The sequence below is a fragment of the Acipenser ruthenus genome, chromosome 6 (genome assembly GCF_902713425.1).
Source record: "Acipenser ruthenus chromosome 6, fAciRut3.2 maternal haplotype, whole genome shotgun sequence".
Classification (NCBI taxonomy): domain Eukaryota; kingdom Metazoa; phylum Chordata; class Actinopteri; order Acipenseriformes; family Acipenseridae; genus Acipenser; species Acipenser ruthenus.
This window is the reverse complement of record NC_081194.1, coordinates 54,489,272-54,505,650: the sequence shown is the minus strand read 5'-3', so window position 1 is coordinate 54,505,650 and position 16,379 is coordinate 54,489,272. Positions and strand designations below refer to the sequence as shown.

Below are 16,379 nucleotides of genomic sequence, written 5' to 3'. Positions count from 1 at the left end.
CCTTCAAGAAGCTGCTTGATGAGATTCTGGGATCAATAAGCTACTAACAACCAAACGAGCAAGATGGCCCGAGGCCTCCTCTCGTTTGTAAACTTTCTTATGTTCTTATGTATATGACAGACTGGTTCTGTTTTGAACTCCTTGTTCTGTCTTCTTTTTGTTTAAAAAAAAAAAAAAAAATACATGTTTTTTTGTGGTTATACAGTATTTTTGTTAATGTTTTTTTTTTTTTTTTTTTTCTCTTCCCCAGAATGCTGAAATATCGGTCTTCGAAGTAAACATCCGGTTTGTTGGTGGACTTCTATCAGCCTATTATCTCTCGGGAGAAGAGGTGCGTAAAGCTTTATTAAGCACACAGTATTTATAAGCAGCTCTCTTACAGAATCAGCATATGGGTTGTATGCTAATTAAAGACTTTAATAGCAAGTATTTTTTGCCTGTGAAACCAGAAAGAATCTGATTGGGATTGCAGAAGTGGCTCTCATTTACAAGACAAGAAGAGTGAGGGAATTCATTTCTGAGCCACGACATGTGGAGAAAGTGCTTCTATAACCTCATCTTTTGTAGGCTTTTAAAGAACACAGTGAAACAGAACGTGTTTTTTAAATTACTTTGCACGCTCAGGGATGTTAACAGAGTTCCCAATCTCCCAATCTCCCAGTGCAAGATTGCAACAACTATTTGTAACTTCTCCAGCTGGCTTCTTGCTGAGAAATTGTGGCATTAAACAAATGAAAGTAAGTTATTCCCCTGCTTTGAGTTTCTAGGTTTGTTTGGGACTTGGGTGTGATCCTGAGTTCCGTTTTTTCAATTGGACATTTGATTCTTCGTATAATTTATTGTTAGGCTAACTTTGTTTCAGGGAGTCCAATAATGTCCATGTAAAATGGTGAAAACAAGACAATTATCATTTCTTTTTTTTTCTATTTTAGATAATATATATTTTGTTCAAGCCAAGTAGAGCATGGGCAGTATGTGGGGTCGGAGGATTGATAAATTGGTTGTCTGCATCCTGCCTCTTTTTAGCAGGTTAATTGATGTCTCCAGTCCACATTGCCTGCAGTACAAAACCTTTTTCTGAACTCTTGCCAAATTGTTTATTAGTATGAAGATTTAGAGTTGAGGGTGGATAAGTCAGACACAAGACAGCCAGGCATCCCAACTTTGACAAAGTGTCCTTGGGAACAACTATGTTAAGAAAATGAATGTTCATCTTCAGTTACCTGTTGGAGCTCAATTAAATAATTAAAGGTCTGGTTGCAACAAAGCCCTGCAGTGGGATGGATTGGATGAGCCAAGGTTGTCTCACCCTGGCCTAGACTATACAGTAGATTCTTTATCATGGTCGTTTTTTTCTGAAGACTGTTCTGGGGATGTTCTGGGGATGTTCTGTGTAAAAACTGAAAAAAATCTTAATCTAAACAATGTTTATTTGCTAACTTTTACTCATTTAAGTCATTGTGTTGATTTCAGCATTTTGTGGCACTAACCTATAAACACATTGCTGTTTTGTTTGTTTTTAACTAATATGGACTAATATGGAATGAGCAGCAGGGTTGCAAATATCAGGTTACCCTGGTTTGTTTTAAAGAATGCATTCTGCCAAATTAATATTGAGTTTACTCTTGCGATTAGTGTCGTTAACCATACAGTTACCCCTTTATTCCCATTGTAAAAACTGATTTTTGTACCCAGTTATTCCTATTTTATCTAGATAAATGTGAGAAAACTATGCTAATTAAAGTGGCTAGCAGTTTAGACTTCAGCACTGTAGCACAGAGCCCTGAAGGGGTTTCTTTTTTTAACATGCAATTATAATGGATTACAAATCCCAAATCCACTATTATGCAGGTTCTATTTGAGAACTTTATATTTCTGAAATCTCAAGTAAGAGAAGAGAGTGATGAGTGCTAAGACCCAGAATTGCAGGTTAATGAAGGTCATATTGTACTGAAGAATCATAAATATGTTAGGGGAAGAAGTCTGCCTCAATATATGTATAGTCATATGTAAGAGAGTGAGAAGGACATTACTTAAGCATAACATTTCAATTGATGTTATTCAAGAGGATTTTTTTTTTCTCTCTTCTCAGAGCAATGTTTAATAAGAAATGTGGCTGTATTGAAGTTTCTTCAGCCCACTTGCCTGGAGGGTATACTGTGATTATATCTAGTATAAAGCCATTGATCATTTTGAAGGCTGCTGTTTATCAAATACATTTGTAATTATTGCAGTGAAATTATCACTGCTGCAGAAATCTCCATAGGATTTGGTTGGGTGTGTGAGACCAAGCTTCAACAACTGGAAAAATGACAGGGAGACCAAGGCAGCGACAAACAGCTTTTTTGAAATCCTCTTGCAAGTTAGTCTTTTAGCTTACTTAAGAGAAAAATACAGCTTTCAAATACGGGAGAAGAAACTCTCAAAAGCCCCTTTGTAGCGGGGGCCAGTAACTGTATACTGTATAATGTCTAGGATGTATTTAATATGTAAATGCATTTTGAAATGCACATGATTCATTGTACATGCTGTGCAAACATAATATTTTGGGAAAAACAGACAATATAGAAGTTGAATTGTATGGAAGCTTAGGAATTTAGGTGATAGGTATGTCCATGTATTTTATTTTTATTTTTTTTGCTTGTATTCCTTTTGTTGATAGATTTTGTGGTTTTAAGTTGAAAATAATTTGTAATTGAACTGTTTAGAAAGTCATGTCTACCAGTGTCTTTATTTCAGATATTTACAGAGCAGAGAAAAGAGGACATAAAACAGATAAATCTTAAGTAGGTGCAAGCTGGGGTAATGCAAAATGAATCACCTAGATTTATAGAGCCTAATTAGGGACATCACCCCTTCAGACACTTGCACACATAATTTTAATAATTGTTCTAAACTTGGACATTCCATAGTAACCTTTTTACAGTTAAGTAAACTGTTAGGTTATCAAAAACTTACCCAGACCCTGAATGGTAAGTCTATTGAACCTACAGCTATGGCCAAAGGTTTTGCAACACCTACAGTTTTGGGATTGAGACTTTAATATTGATTCATTCATTCATTCATTCATTCATCCATTCTTTCATTATATACAGTACTGTGCAAAAGTTTTAGGCAGGTGTGAAAAAATGCTGTAAAGTAAGAATGCTTTCAAAAATAGACATGTTAATAGATTATATTTATCAATTAACTAAATGCAAAGTGAGTGAACAGAAGAAAAATCTAAATCAAATCCATATTTGGTGTGACCACCCTTTGCCTTCAAAACAGCATCAATTCTTCTAGGTACACTTGCACAAAGTCAGGGATTTTGTAGGCATATAGTCAGGTGTATGATTAAACAATTATACCAAATAGGTGCTAATGATCATCAATTCAATATGTAGGTTGAAACACAATCATTAACTGAAACAGAAACAGCTGTGTAGGTGGAATAAAACTGGGTGAGGAACAGCCAAACTCAGCTAACAAGGTGAGGTTGCTGAAGACAGTTTACTGTCAAAAGTCATACACCATGGCAAGACTGAGCACAGGAACAAAACACAAGGTAGTTATACTGCATCAGCAAGGTCTCTCCCAGGCAGAAATTTCAAGGCAGACAGGGATTTCCAGATGTGCTGTCCAAGCTCTTTTGAAGAAGCACAAAGAAACGGGCAACGTTGAGGACCGTAGATGCAGTGGTCAGCCAAGGAAACTTACTGCAGCAGATGAAAGACACATCATGCTTACTTCCCTTCGCAATCGGAAGATGTCCAGCAGTGCCATCAGCTCAGAATTGGCAGACAACAGTGGGACCCTGGTACACCTATCTACTGTCCGGAGAAGTCTGGTCAGAAGTGGCCTTCATGGAAGACTTGCGGCCAAAAAGCCATACCTCCGACGTGGAAACAAGGCCAAGCGACTCAACTATGCACGAAAACACAGGAGAAAAATGACAGCAGGTGCTCTGGACTGATGAGTCAAAATTTGAAATATTTGGCTGTAGCAGAAGGCAGTTTGTTCGCCGAAGGGCTGGAGAGCGGTACACGAATGAGTGTCTGCAGGCAACAGTGAAGCATGGTGGAGGTTCCTTGCAAGTTTGGGGCTGCATTTCTGCAAATGGAGTTGGGGATTTGGTCAGAAGTAATGGTCTCCTCAATGCTGAGAAGTACAGGCAGATACTTATCCATCATGCAGTACCATCAGGGAGGCATCTGATTGGCCCCAAATTTATTCTGCAGCATGACAACGACCCCAAACATACAGCGAAAGTCATTAAGAACTATCTTCAGTGTAAAGAAGAACAAGGAGTCCTGGAAGTGATGGTATGGCCCCCACAGAGCCCTGATCTCAACATCATCGAGTCTGTCTGGGATTACATGAAGAGAGAGAAGCAACTGAGGCTGCCTAAATCCACAGAAGAACTGTGGTTAGTTCTCCTAGCTGTTTGGGCCAACCTACCTGCTGAGTTCCTTCAAAAACTGTGTGCAATTGTACCTAGAAGAATTGATGCTGTTTTGAAGGCAAAGGGTGGTCACACCAAATATTGATTTGATGTAGATTTTTCTTCTGTTCACTCACTTTGCATTTTGTTAATTGATAAATATAAACTATTAACATGTCTATTTTTGAAAGCATTCTTACTTTACAGCATTTTTTCACACCTGCCTAAAACTTTTGCACAGTACTAATATATATATATATATAATATATACACACACACATACACACTGCTGTGCAAACGTCTTAGACGTGTTTCATTTTTCTACTCTGATGCACTATGAGCATCAACAATTTACTCAAAGCCCACTAGTGTTTTCTACTATTATAACAACCTTGATTCGCATAAAGAATAGTACGAAGGTCACTCTTGAAATCAGGACTTAAAGGATGTGTTGCAGTAAGAATACCTCTTAAGAAAGGGGACCAAGACTAATAGGCTAAAATATGCACAAGAACACAGAAATTGGACTATGGAACAATGGTCAAAGGTGCTTTGGACTGTTGATGGATGGACAACGACACCTATGCTTTCTGCCAGTCCTGTTGTCAATTCAACGCTTGTCTTCTTTCTATTCCTTAAGGATATTATCTTCAAGTATTGCTCATCCCTGTTGGACAGCTTTTTGGGTCTTCCAGTCCTGGGTTTGTCAATTACAGATGATGTTTCTCTGTACTTGTTGATTATGCTTCGGATACCACACCTTGAAAATCAAGTGATGCAAGCTATTTCACTCAATGTTGTTGTTATAGTAGAAAACACTAGTGGAGGCGTTGAGTAAATTGTTGATGCTCATAATGCATCAGAGTAGATAAATGCAAAATGTGTAAGACTTCTGCAGTGTCTGTGTATATGTGTATATATATATATATGTATGTGTGTGTGTACATACATACATACATACATACATACATACATACATACATACATACATACACACACACACTACCGGTCAAAAGTTTTAGAACACCCCCATTTTTCCAGTTTTTATTGAAATTTAAGCAGTTCAAGTCCAGTGAATAACCTGAAATGGTACAAAGGTAAGCGGTAAACTGCCAGAGGTTAAAAAAAAAGTTTAGGTTACCAAAAACTGAAAAATAATGTACATTTCAGAGTTATACAAAAAGGCCTTTTTCAGGGAACAAGTAATGGGTTAACAACTTACAGCTGTTCTGCAGCAATGGAAGTAAATTAAGCCTTGAAAGTTGATGCTAACAATTCCTACAGGTGTCCCAACTTTTGTTGATTACTTACAAACCCTCTGTCTGTATAAAAGCAGTGTTGGAACAGACTGTGTTACTACACCCTCTTAAGCATTATTTGGACGGTATTGTACTGCAGGAAGTAGTATATTGCTCTCATAATGGCGAGAAAACTGCAATTAACAAAGGAAGACAGACAGACCATTATAACCCTTAAAAGTGTAGGTCTTTCCTTTAGAGAAATTGCAAAGAAAGCCAAGGTGTCAGTGAGTACAGTTTCCTACACCATCAAAAGGCACTTGGAAACTGGAGGAAACTCTGACAGGAAGAGGTCTGGCAGACCCAAAGCCACAACAGAATCAGAAGACAAGTTTCTGAGAGTCAACAGCTTGCGTGATAGGTGGCTCACAGGACAACAGCTTCAAGCACAGCTTAACAATGGTCGAAGTAAGCAAGTCTCAGTTTCAACTGTGAAGAGGAGACTTCGAGCTGCAGGTTTGACAGGTCGAGTGGCAGTAAGAAAGCCATTGCTAAGATGGCAAAATAAGAAAAAGAGGCTTGCCTGGGCCACGAAGCACTGCCAGTGGACTACTGAAGACTGGATGAAGGTCTTATGGACCGATGAATCAAAATTTGAAATCTAGGTTCATCACGCAGGGTTTTTGTACGCCGTCGAGTAGGCGAAAGGATGGTTCCTCGGTGTGTGACACCAACTGTCAAACATGGAGGAGGAAGCATGATGGTCTGGGGCTCTTTTGCTGGATGCAGAGTTGGCGACTTGCACAGAGTGAGTGGCACCCTGAACCAAAACTGCTACCACAGCATTTTGCAGCGCCATGCAATACCCTCTGGTATACGCCTAGTTGGTCAGGGGTTCATCCTACAGCAAGATAATGACCCAATACATACCTCCAGGCTATGTCAGAACTACCTTAGAAGAAAAGAACAAGACGGTAGGCTTCAAATCATGGAATGGCCAGCACAGTCTCCAGACTTAAACCCCATCGAGCTGGTTTGGGATGAACTGGACAGAAGGGTGAAAGCAAAGCAACCTACAAGTGCAACACATTTGTGGGAACTTCTGCAATGGTGTTGGGAAGAACTTTCCGAACAATATTTGATTTCCATTGTAGAAAGAAAGCCACGAGTGTGTTCGGCTGTTATATCTGCAAAAGGTGGCTACTTTGATGATTTTGTTAAACAAAATGATTCCATGATTTCTTTTTTATCTCCAATTGTTTATTTGTTCTATGCTTTAATTTCAGAGTACATTTGAGACATTAAACTGCATAAATTTCAATAAAAACTGGAAAAATGGAGGTGTTCTAAAACTTTTGACCGGTAGTGTATATATAATATATACAACATAATTTAATTATTAAACATAATTTAAATCTTTATATTAAACATGTAATCAAATATACTAAATGATATCGCAAAAGTCTACTGGCAGCTATAATAGTAGTACATTATTTCATGTTAAATTTTGAAATGTCACATTTAAAAATGTCAGTTTTTCATTAAGTATATGGAAAACTACAACGCGGTATGTAATTCAATATGTTAACGTAACATTATTCAGCAGTTTTAATTTGGCCTATGAAGAAAAATGTGTTAATTCTATAGGGCGGTGCAGAACTTGTGTCCATAGCTGTACACTAATAATACTGCCTTAAAAACAAAGTAAGAAAAGGGGGAGGGGGACAGGTGTCAGCAGCAAGAAATGTTTTGGTTGTAAAGAGAAATCTTTCTGGGCTCTCTTTAGCCCTAACCCCAAGTGGCCAGTTCAGCTTTAATACTTGTGAAGTTATGATGATGATTCAAAGAGGAAATATTGAACTCACATCTTATGTAGCGAAGATTAAAGTTTTTCATTTAAGCTCTTTAGAATGCATGGGAAGGGAATAAGGGAAACAAGTCCTGCTCTTGTGACAAGGAAGTACCAGGCTTTAAGATTTATTTATTTGTATCCTGCCCATATGTACAGTTGGCCTGAACACATCCTTGACTGCGACATTTTTATCACTGAGCTACACTGATGTACAACATGAACTGCATTTTAATCAAGCAAGTTCTGTACATCTAAATTCAAGTCTCCTTGATACTTCATTAATCACAAAGTTCCAACAACAAACCATACTTATTGCCGTGTCAATTAAATAGACAATTACTAAGAGCATCAAATGCTGTAGCTTATAGTTTATAACTTTTGTAAAGGTGAAGGGCCCTTTCACTCCAGGCTGTATGTGGTTTGGCTTTAGGGAGCTATATTTTTTATTAGGCTTGATTTAATCTTCAGCTCTCAGATCTTGTTTTTTATTATATAAAAGGTCTTGTGTCCTGCAAAAAGTGCAGTACAGCGTTTCATTACTGTATGAGTGATGATGAGAAAAGCTGGTAGGGTTCTCCATTCTTTAAAGATCTGTGTAGCCTCTTGTTATATAAGCAAAAATAGTTTCATGCTATTTTTGATTAATTGCTGTAAAATACCTGACTCATCTTGCTGTAAGGCTCACATCCTTTTACCACAGGGAGTAGTGCGCAGAAATTGTATATTTTGACAGTTTTGATTCAAATGAGAAAATGATTGTATGCATTAATAACAAAACCTGGTTCCAGGTCAACCTACTCTAGGAGACCAAGATAAACCAGGTAATAGTCTCATAAGCAGGGTTTGCTGATGAAATTTAATTGAGTCCATTGCTTTTTTGTTTTACAGCTCTATTTATGTCCTATGTGTCCCTTATTTATAGGGAGACATTCTGTGATATATCACCAGACAGAGAACACTCTACCTACTCCGATTTACACCAAACACGTTGGTTAGGATTGTTCCAAGCAAAAAAAAAAAAGAAATAAATAATAAACTGAGCCTGGTCAGTCCAATTGGTCAAAAGTTATATAGATGTCAAAATCTGGCCTGTGTTTGTGTTAGGTGACATTTTATTGGAAAGTGCATGAAGATTATAGATGGCAATATCCCAACCATAATTCCCAGCAAAATCTAATAACCAAACCTTAAGTATATAAGGGAAAGGTTGGGAAAAGTATAGTCTGGACTGGTATGGCCCTTGCTGAATACAGTACCCTTTGTTGAATGTTTTGTTTTTTAAAATGGTCTACTATGTTCATTTAAAAACTTTATTTAAGTTAATTAAGCAACATGAGATTTGAAACCAGCTTTTCTTGTCAATAGGATTTCCCTGTGTGTGGTGGAAAAGTCTATGGTGTGTGCTTGGATATAATCCACCTTTGAACAGGGGTCAGATCAAGAGGAAAGCAAAATAAGCAGATACATGAACACACCAAAGATAAAGAATGTAAAAGTCATTCTCAGCTTAGCTGTAACAATCCTGCCAATTGAGAATTTAAGTTCAAGTTATGCATGGGGCAATGTTGCACGTTTTCTGTATCTATTTCCATGTGTGTAGTATTTAACTTTTTAAAATTAAAACAAAATGTAAAAATCTGGGGTAGAGAAGATTTACTTCTTGTGTGGTGAAGCAATACTGGAAGGAAGTAACATTTGCTGTTTTCTGTTGTCCTGCAAAATTCACACATTTAAAATTAATTATCAATGAGTAAACTTTTGAATAAAAAAAAACTAAGATGTAGGTAAATGGTTGAAGCATACAGGATTTATAATGGGTCTAAATTGGCCTCAGTGATAAGTATGCCCTTTTGATGTTGTGTGTGTGAATGATGCCATAGAAGAATATTGGAGAATTCTAGATTGGCACCTTTTTATGTAATCAATACATCACTGCCAATTTATTCATTAGCCACTGGGAAGCTTGACAATTATTTTTATTTTGAGAGTGTTATTGAGAACGACTATCTGAGCTTCAACAGCAGCAGGCAGAAATCCCAGAGTGCATGGAAAACATGCAGGCTTCCAATCTGAACTTCACATGGCTTTGAAGCAAGGAATTTGTGTCATACACACCAGCCAAATGAATCTCTTGAAATTTGAATCCTGGGATTTTGGATGTTAAAATGTTAATTAGTGCGGTGGTTAGACCATACAGCTACAGAAAGTAGCCTGACAACCTCACAAAACAATCTGTCAAGACCCGAGGTTATTATATATATTCATTTTCCCACTCAACTTGAACAGAAGAGCTGAAACGTGTTCCACGTGTAATAGGACCGTCTCCCTATTTTTAGTTTCTCTTTGTCTGCTGCAGAAAAAATAAAGATAGTAAGTTATTCCACAACATGTATTGTTTAATACAACACACAGTGTACCCAAGATGGCAGAGTGAGACGCAACCTGTTCTTTATCGGTCACTGACCAGCGTTATCATAGATTTGCTCTCTATTTGGTTGATCTGATTCAGTGGGTACAGTGCTTCTACAGTAAAGTGTGCAATCTGTGCCAAGTTGTTAATTCTGCAAAAATATGGCTTTTCAGCATTTCATAATTTATTTGCAACCTGCCCTCTGTACATATTGAGATTAGCAAGTTAATAGTTTTATTTAATTTAATGCACCATTGTGCAAGGCCTTTAACTAGCAGTATTGCTTTGTTCCTCTGAAGTAGCGAAATATAATTGCTGGCGTTTTTTAAATTGCTTGAATAACTCTACAGTACTCTACAGCATTGTCTCAAATGTTCTTGATTCACTTCCCCCCCCCCATGGCATTTTGACTGAGAAACCCCACCCACTGTACCCATATAAATGTGAAAGTGTTACTTGCATTCACTTTTACATTCATTTACAGTATAATGGCACTTAATGTGTCCATGGGAATTGGAAACCAAGTGTATAAATGTATAATATGCCAGATGACTGAGTAGTTCTTCTATGGACTGGAGCAGTTAGATTATGTAACATAATCGCCTGCCAACATGGCTGTTCCAGATATGATAGTGGATGTACGTGAAGGTGACTGGTTGAGCCAGTGTACTACACTTGTACATATATTAACAATACAAAATAAGTGGTTACTGTTTATATAATGGGATTTTTGACAGAGCAAGTAAACCCTGTAGTGAAATTGAAAAGGTGTACTGTGGGCTCCCGAGTGGCGCATCCAGTAAAAGCACTCGCTAGAGTGCAGGATGTGCTCTATAGCCTGGACGTCACCGGTTCGAGTCCAGGCTATTCCACAGCCGACCGTGGACGGGAACTCCCAGGGGGCGGCGCTCAATTGGCCGAGCATCGTCCGGGGGAGGGAGGGTTAGGTTGGCCAGGGTGTCCTCGGCTCACCGCGCACCAGCGACCCCTGTAGTCTGGCCGGGCGCCTGCGGGCTTGCCTGTAAGCTGCCCAGAGCTGCGTTGTCCTCCGGCGCTGTAGCTCTGAGGCGGCTGCACGGTGAGTCTGCAGAGTGTAAAGAAGCGGGCGGCTGACGGCACATGCTTCGGAGGACAGCGTGTGTTTTATGTCGGCGAAGCGCCGTATGTTTTGTTATTGTTTTGTTTAAATGACGGCGTAGCCGATTGTTTTGTTTAGCGTGGATGGGTAGCCCCATCCACAACACAATTAATAAACCCGTGCAGATTGTGGCCGAGGGGTAATAGGATGATTACTAATTAGTTAAACCCCTCGGCCATGAAATAAAAAGCCTGCAGCTCTCGGCACTCGAGGTGGGTGTTAGGGAGAGAGCGAGCAGAGAGACGGAGATTGAAAAGAAAAAACCTAAGGTTCAGTGAAGGCTATAGCCCAGCCTGATCACGTTGTTTGTGTGCGTGATTTTGTTTTGTTTAACCTTTTTATTTTGCTCTGTGAGCACACAGTGTGTTTTTGTTTAAATATTTATTTTATTTTTGTTATTAATAAAAACGGCAAACGCCGCCTTTACCTGCAGTACTTCCCTGGTGTCAGTATTTTTCCTTCCTGCTTCTGCCCTGATGTCAGACCACTCAGCCAACCTGTCACAGGCAACGACTAAATTAAAAAAAAAAAAAAAAAGTGTACTGTACAGAAATGGACAGTAATTGATCGGTTTCTGTATTGTTTTCAGTATTTTAAAACACTTAGGAAAATATAGCCTTCCCGGTTTCAATATATTTTCTGTAATTTTATTGTAGAAAACTGTTTTCTAGGCCACAAGTGTTGTATTATCTGCTTAATGTGCTAAAAAAAAGAAAGAAAGAAGCTATTTATTCCCTGCAATTCCCCAAAACTCCACCCACGAAAAAAGTATCCCTCTTTATGAATTCTGTATGCTTGAGAATGTAAATTATACATGAGGATGATGAGGTTCTATCTGTTTTATTTAAATTGCATGAAGCTGGAATTGAAGAATCGACTTTGACAAACAGATTAGATCTGTGGCCTCGGAGCATCTTTCGCCAAAGGTACTTAAGTACTTATGAACAAAGCATATATGGCATTTTTTCAAAAGAAAATGTATATTACTTGTATGTGTTAAAAACAACCTTTCTCTTATTGTATGTGTGTATTTATTTGGCAGAAGCCTTTATCCAGTGCGACTTACAGGGCAGTATAGGGTTACAATAATAATATTGAAGTAGAGTATAGATTACAGTAAGTGCAAATAATACTACTAAAATACCATATGAAATAGGATGCAACAAGTTAGGATTACAAGTTATATCTACCATGACATATTAGTTTCTAAAACAATGTAACATTAGAGGAAAACTCTGCAGTGATGTAATTGTAATTGTTCAAAGCTTTAACATGGCCGAAAATAGAATTACACAAAAAAGGCCAGCAAGGAAATCCCTTTGGTGGTGGCGTTCGTGAACGTAAAAAAGAGATAGTCAATCTGCATCTGTGGGTGAACCAATTCACTGTGTACCTACAAACTGTCATCTCTGTCATGATGCATCACAAACCTTTATGAGCTATTTGCAACTAACTTTGAATGAGGAATAAATGTGACTTTATAGTTGGTGTCTGTCTTCTTGTGAGACACCTTTAAATACACTATCAGGGCTGTCAGTTAAGCCTCCAAATAGCAATAGATTAATTGGGCACACAATCGAATTGGTTTGAATAAATATTGATTATTGCAGCAGTGTGGAGTAGTGGTTAGGGCTCTGGACTCTTGACCGGAGGGTTGTGGGTTCAATCCCCAGTGGGGGACACTGCTGTTGTACCCTTAAGCAAGGTACTTTACCTAGATTGCTCCAGTATAAATGGGTAATTGTATGTAAAATAATGTGATATCTGTATAATGTGAAATAATGTATAATGTGATATCTTATAACAATTGTAAGTCGCCCTGGATAAGGGCGTCTGCTAAGAAATAAATAATAATAATAATAATAATAATAATAATAATAATAATAATAATAATAATAATAATTGTATCGACCACATACACTTTCGCTCCATTCCTCTCCCCCCGACGTGATTATTTTAATATCATTGCTGTTGAGTAAAAGCTTGTGCACAACAATTGAATACAAGGGGTAATTATGCCTTGGTAGCGTCAGGAGAAAAAAATAAATAAACACAACATCATTTGCAACAAGCCTACGCAAGTTTAACATACTACAGGGGTGTTACTAAAATATTTATTCCTGACAGATTACTGTACTTTGGAATGTAATCTATATAAACTAGTCACGAGTTTATGAAAAACGTCTTTTTTTTTTTTTTTTTTTATTCAGTGACAGCTGCAGCATCACGCATTGCATCTTTTTAATACTGTACACCTAACCTTCACTATCTGTGAAACACACAATGCGGAAATCCCTTCCTAAAATATCATCATCATCATCATCATCATCATCACTTACCACAACATGCAGATCCGCTATAGGTCATGCTGATCGTTACGCCAAATCTCCGTTTAACACCACTGATCTTTTTTTTTGTTTTGTTTTAATGTTAACGTTATTGAATATTAATATTTTTTTATATAACAGTTAATTTTGAAACTCCAAAGAAGCGCAAACTATATACAGTCAGTTTTCTTCAATGTTCACAATGTATTTTCAGGCTGTTTGCCAGGAATACAAGCCTGTCGTCCTGCTCTGGATTCAAGGCGCCACGCTTTTTTGTTTGTTTACATCGAAAACACAGAGGGGCGTCTTTACAAAGCATTTTCAAAACTGATTCGCTGGCAGGATGGGACCAGCAAATCAGATGCTAGTTAACACGAGCAGGAAAAGAAGAGCACGCCCACTGCTTGTCTGGCAGAAATACTGTAAATAGCAAGGCAGGGCGTTCAGTGCAGTTTCATTGATGAACTTAAATAATGTTATTAACTATGCGCTTTACAAATATTTTATTATTAAATCTATTAAGTATTTATGTCGCTTGCATATAATGAGGAATGGAATCAATCGAAAAAATCGATTTTTGATTTAATCGTAGCAGCCCTATAGTTTTTCCACTATTGTTGACTGGGAGCTGATGCTGCTATTAATTAGACTGACATGATTTAATTGTTTAAAAAACAAAACAAAACAATTTCTTCCTCTCTATTTTACATTTCCTTAGTGTGTGTGTGTGTGTGTATACACACTTATAAACTGGCATACAAATTCCCACGTAAGTACATACTCTCCACAAAAGACCTTCTTTCTTCTTGTCGAAGGAACTACCTGCCTGATCCTGTAATTACCTTAATGCATATACAGTGCACTACAAAATAGTTGCATTTAATAGAGTAAAAAAACTACTGCTTATTGGTTTATAATGTATTTGCCAAATGTAAATGTCTCTTGTTATACATAATTCATTAGCAGCAGATAAACCCCACGGGTCCTTGTATGTGTAAGTGCTAATAAAACAAAATCTGTTTTGCCTTGCACCCTATTTATTTATTTACGAGGCACGAGGAGGGCACAAATCACTTCACGTGCTGGTTAAATGTAATATGTGAGCATGGGGTTGCATAGAATTAATTCACGTGCTGGGATTCAAGTGAATAATTAATTAGTAATTGAATCCCAGCACAACAGTGTATATATAGATGCACATTTCTTTCACTCGGGGTTGGGTGTTCGGTGAGTGGAGAACGAGTGTGGAGAAGGAGAAACTAAATAGTATGAGAAAGTAAGAACGTAAATATAAGTGTTTCACTCACCGTGTTTGTTTTGTTTGTCTCTTTATTTTGGCGTATAGTGCCGTGTCTTGTTTTGTGCTTGTTTTTGTGTTCAAACCTTTTATTTTCTGTTCTGTTTATTTATTAAATGCTGAGCGAAACCATTCGCTCAGCTCCACCAAACCACAAGTCTCTGTTTATTTCCTGCTTCTGGTCTGACGCCACCCACTCCGGCCGTCTTTGTGACCGTACCAAATTAATTTAATTAATTGCTGTTAACTTCAGAACAATTTACATTTTAGGTACTGTTCATATTGTTTTTTTTTTTTTTTTTAATTAAGCACTGTACAAGCTTCTATTAATGTTTCTTCTTGGATTAGTTATTCTAGAGTTTCTTCACTAGAGTTCTTCCTCTGGGGACATGTTGCAAATTAACAGTACTTGTCTTCCGAGTGCCATTTGAGAGAGTGGTATCTTTTTTTCTAACAAAGCTTTGCACAATGCAGACTGTAGGCAGAAGGGTAATGTCCTTACATAATTCTTAATTTAAAAAGTAGTGTGCTGTATTACTTGTTATATTTATTTCTCTTGTCTTGTATATTATTCCCACATGTGCCGCACATTAAAAGAAAAAGAAGCGCAAACATTTATTGCAGCAAAAATGGACTTTGATGGCCATTAGCGAAATTAAGTTGCTGCAAAAAAATCCTGTTTTACAGTATGTAGCTAAAAAAATATATAATTTTGGTTTTTAATCCTAAAACGGGAATACTAAAACGCTTTAGGGTTATTTATTGCACACATGATTTGTTCTGCTTAACACTGTTTTTAATAAACACTTCGTTCCTTACCGATGTTGCTTCTCTATAAAGTGCATGGTGGTGATCTAAATGCGTGAATATATTCATCGTGTTGCTGCTCTTTTGAAAGAACAACAACTCAACATAATTTACAAATTGGCCCAAGCTCTTCAATAACCTCATCATCGGCATTTTTTAAAATCCCAAATGATCCCAGATCAGGGCCGTACCAAGGGGGGTGAGAGCAGTGCGGCCCTGAGGGGTGCTGACCTGAGGGGTGCACTGATTGTCCGATGAATAATAAGTAAAAAAAAGAATTGTGCAATAACAATTCAAAACAAAAATAACATGACGAAAGAAATGAAAGAGCAGAGGGCACCGATTGGCTGATGAATAAGTACTGAGTGCAGGATGAGAACAACAAAAATATTTGTGGAGAGCTAAGTAAGTGTGCTAGTAATGTCTTTCTCCTACTCATCATGTAGATTAACACACTACAGTATACGCTAAACTGATGTGAAAAAGAAAAATAATTTAGGAACATCTGTATTAACCATGCTTTTAAATGAAACTTATAACTCAACGAATGAATAAATTACAAACATACTTACTTTAACATAGCCTAGTTCAAAAATAAGTTACCATACATTGCAAAATAATCTAAATAAACAACACTAGTCTGCATGAAATAAAACTGTTTGCGAATTCCGTTTTCTCCTGCTTTGGTATAGAAATAACACACAATGTTCCTTTGCATGGATGCCATAGAACAACAACAACAACAACAACAACAGTGGAATATGGCCACTAGATGTTGAAAAAAGCCTACAGCATGAACCACATTTAACATTAATAACTGTACTCAAACTGAGGTGTTTTATTAGTAGTAGTAGTAGTAGTAGTAAGTAGTAGTAGTAGTAGTAGTA

The 16,379-nt window shown here is 37.5% G+C and overlaps 1 protein-coding gene across 1 annotated transcript in view; it reads left to right on the top strand.

Moving 5' to 3' along the window:
- LOC117411293 (mannosyl-oligosaccharide 1,2-alpha-mannosidase IA) overlaps window positions 1-16,379 on the top strand; it is a 151,980-nt gene that overhangs the window by 83,034 nt on the left and 52,567 nt on the right. Inside the window, exon 4 of the mRNA XM_034018575.3 lies at window positions 251-331. Coding sequence (XP_033874466.3) covers window positions 251-331 — 81 coding nt within the window. The remainder of the gene's footprint in view (window positions 1-250; window positions 332-16,379) is intronic.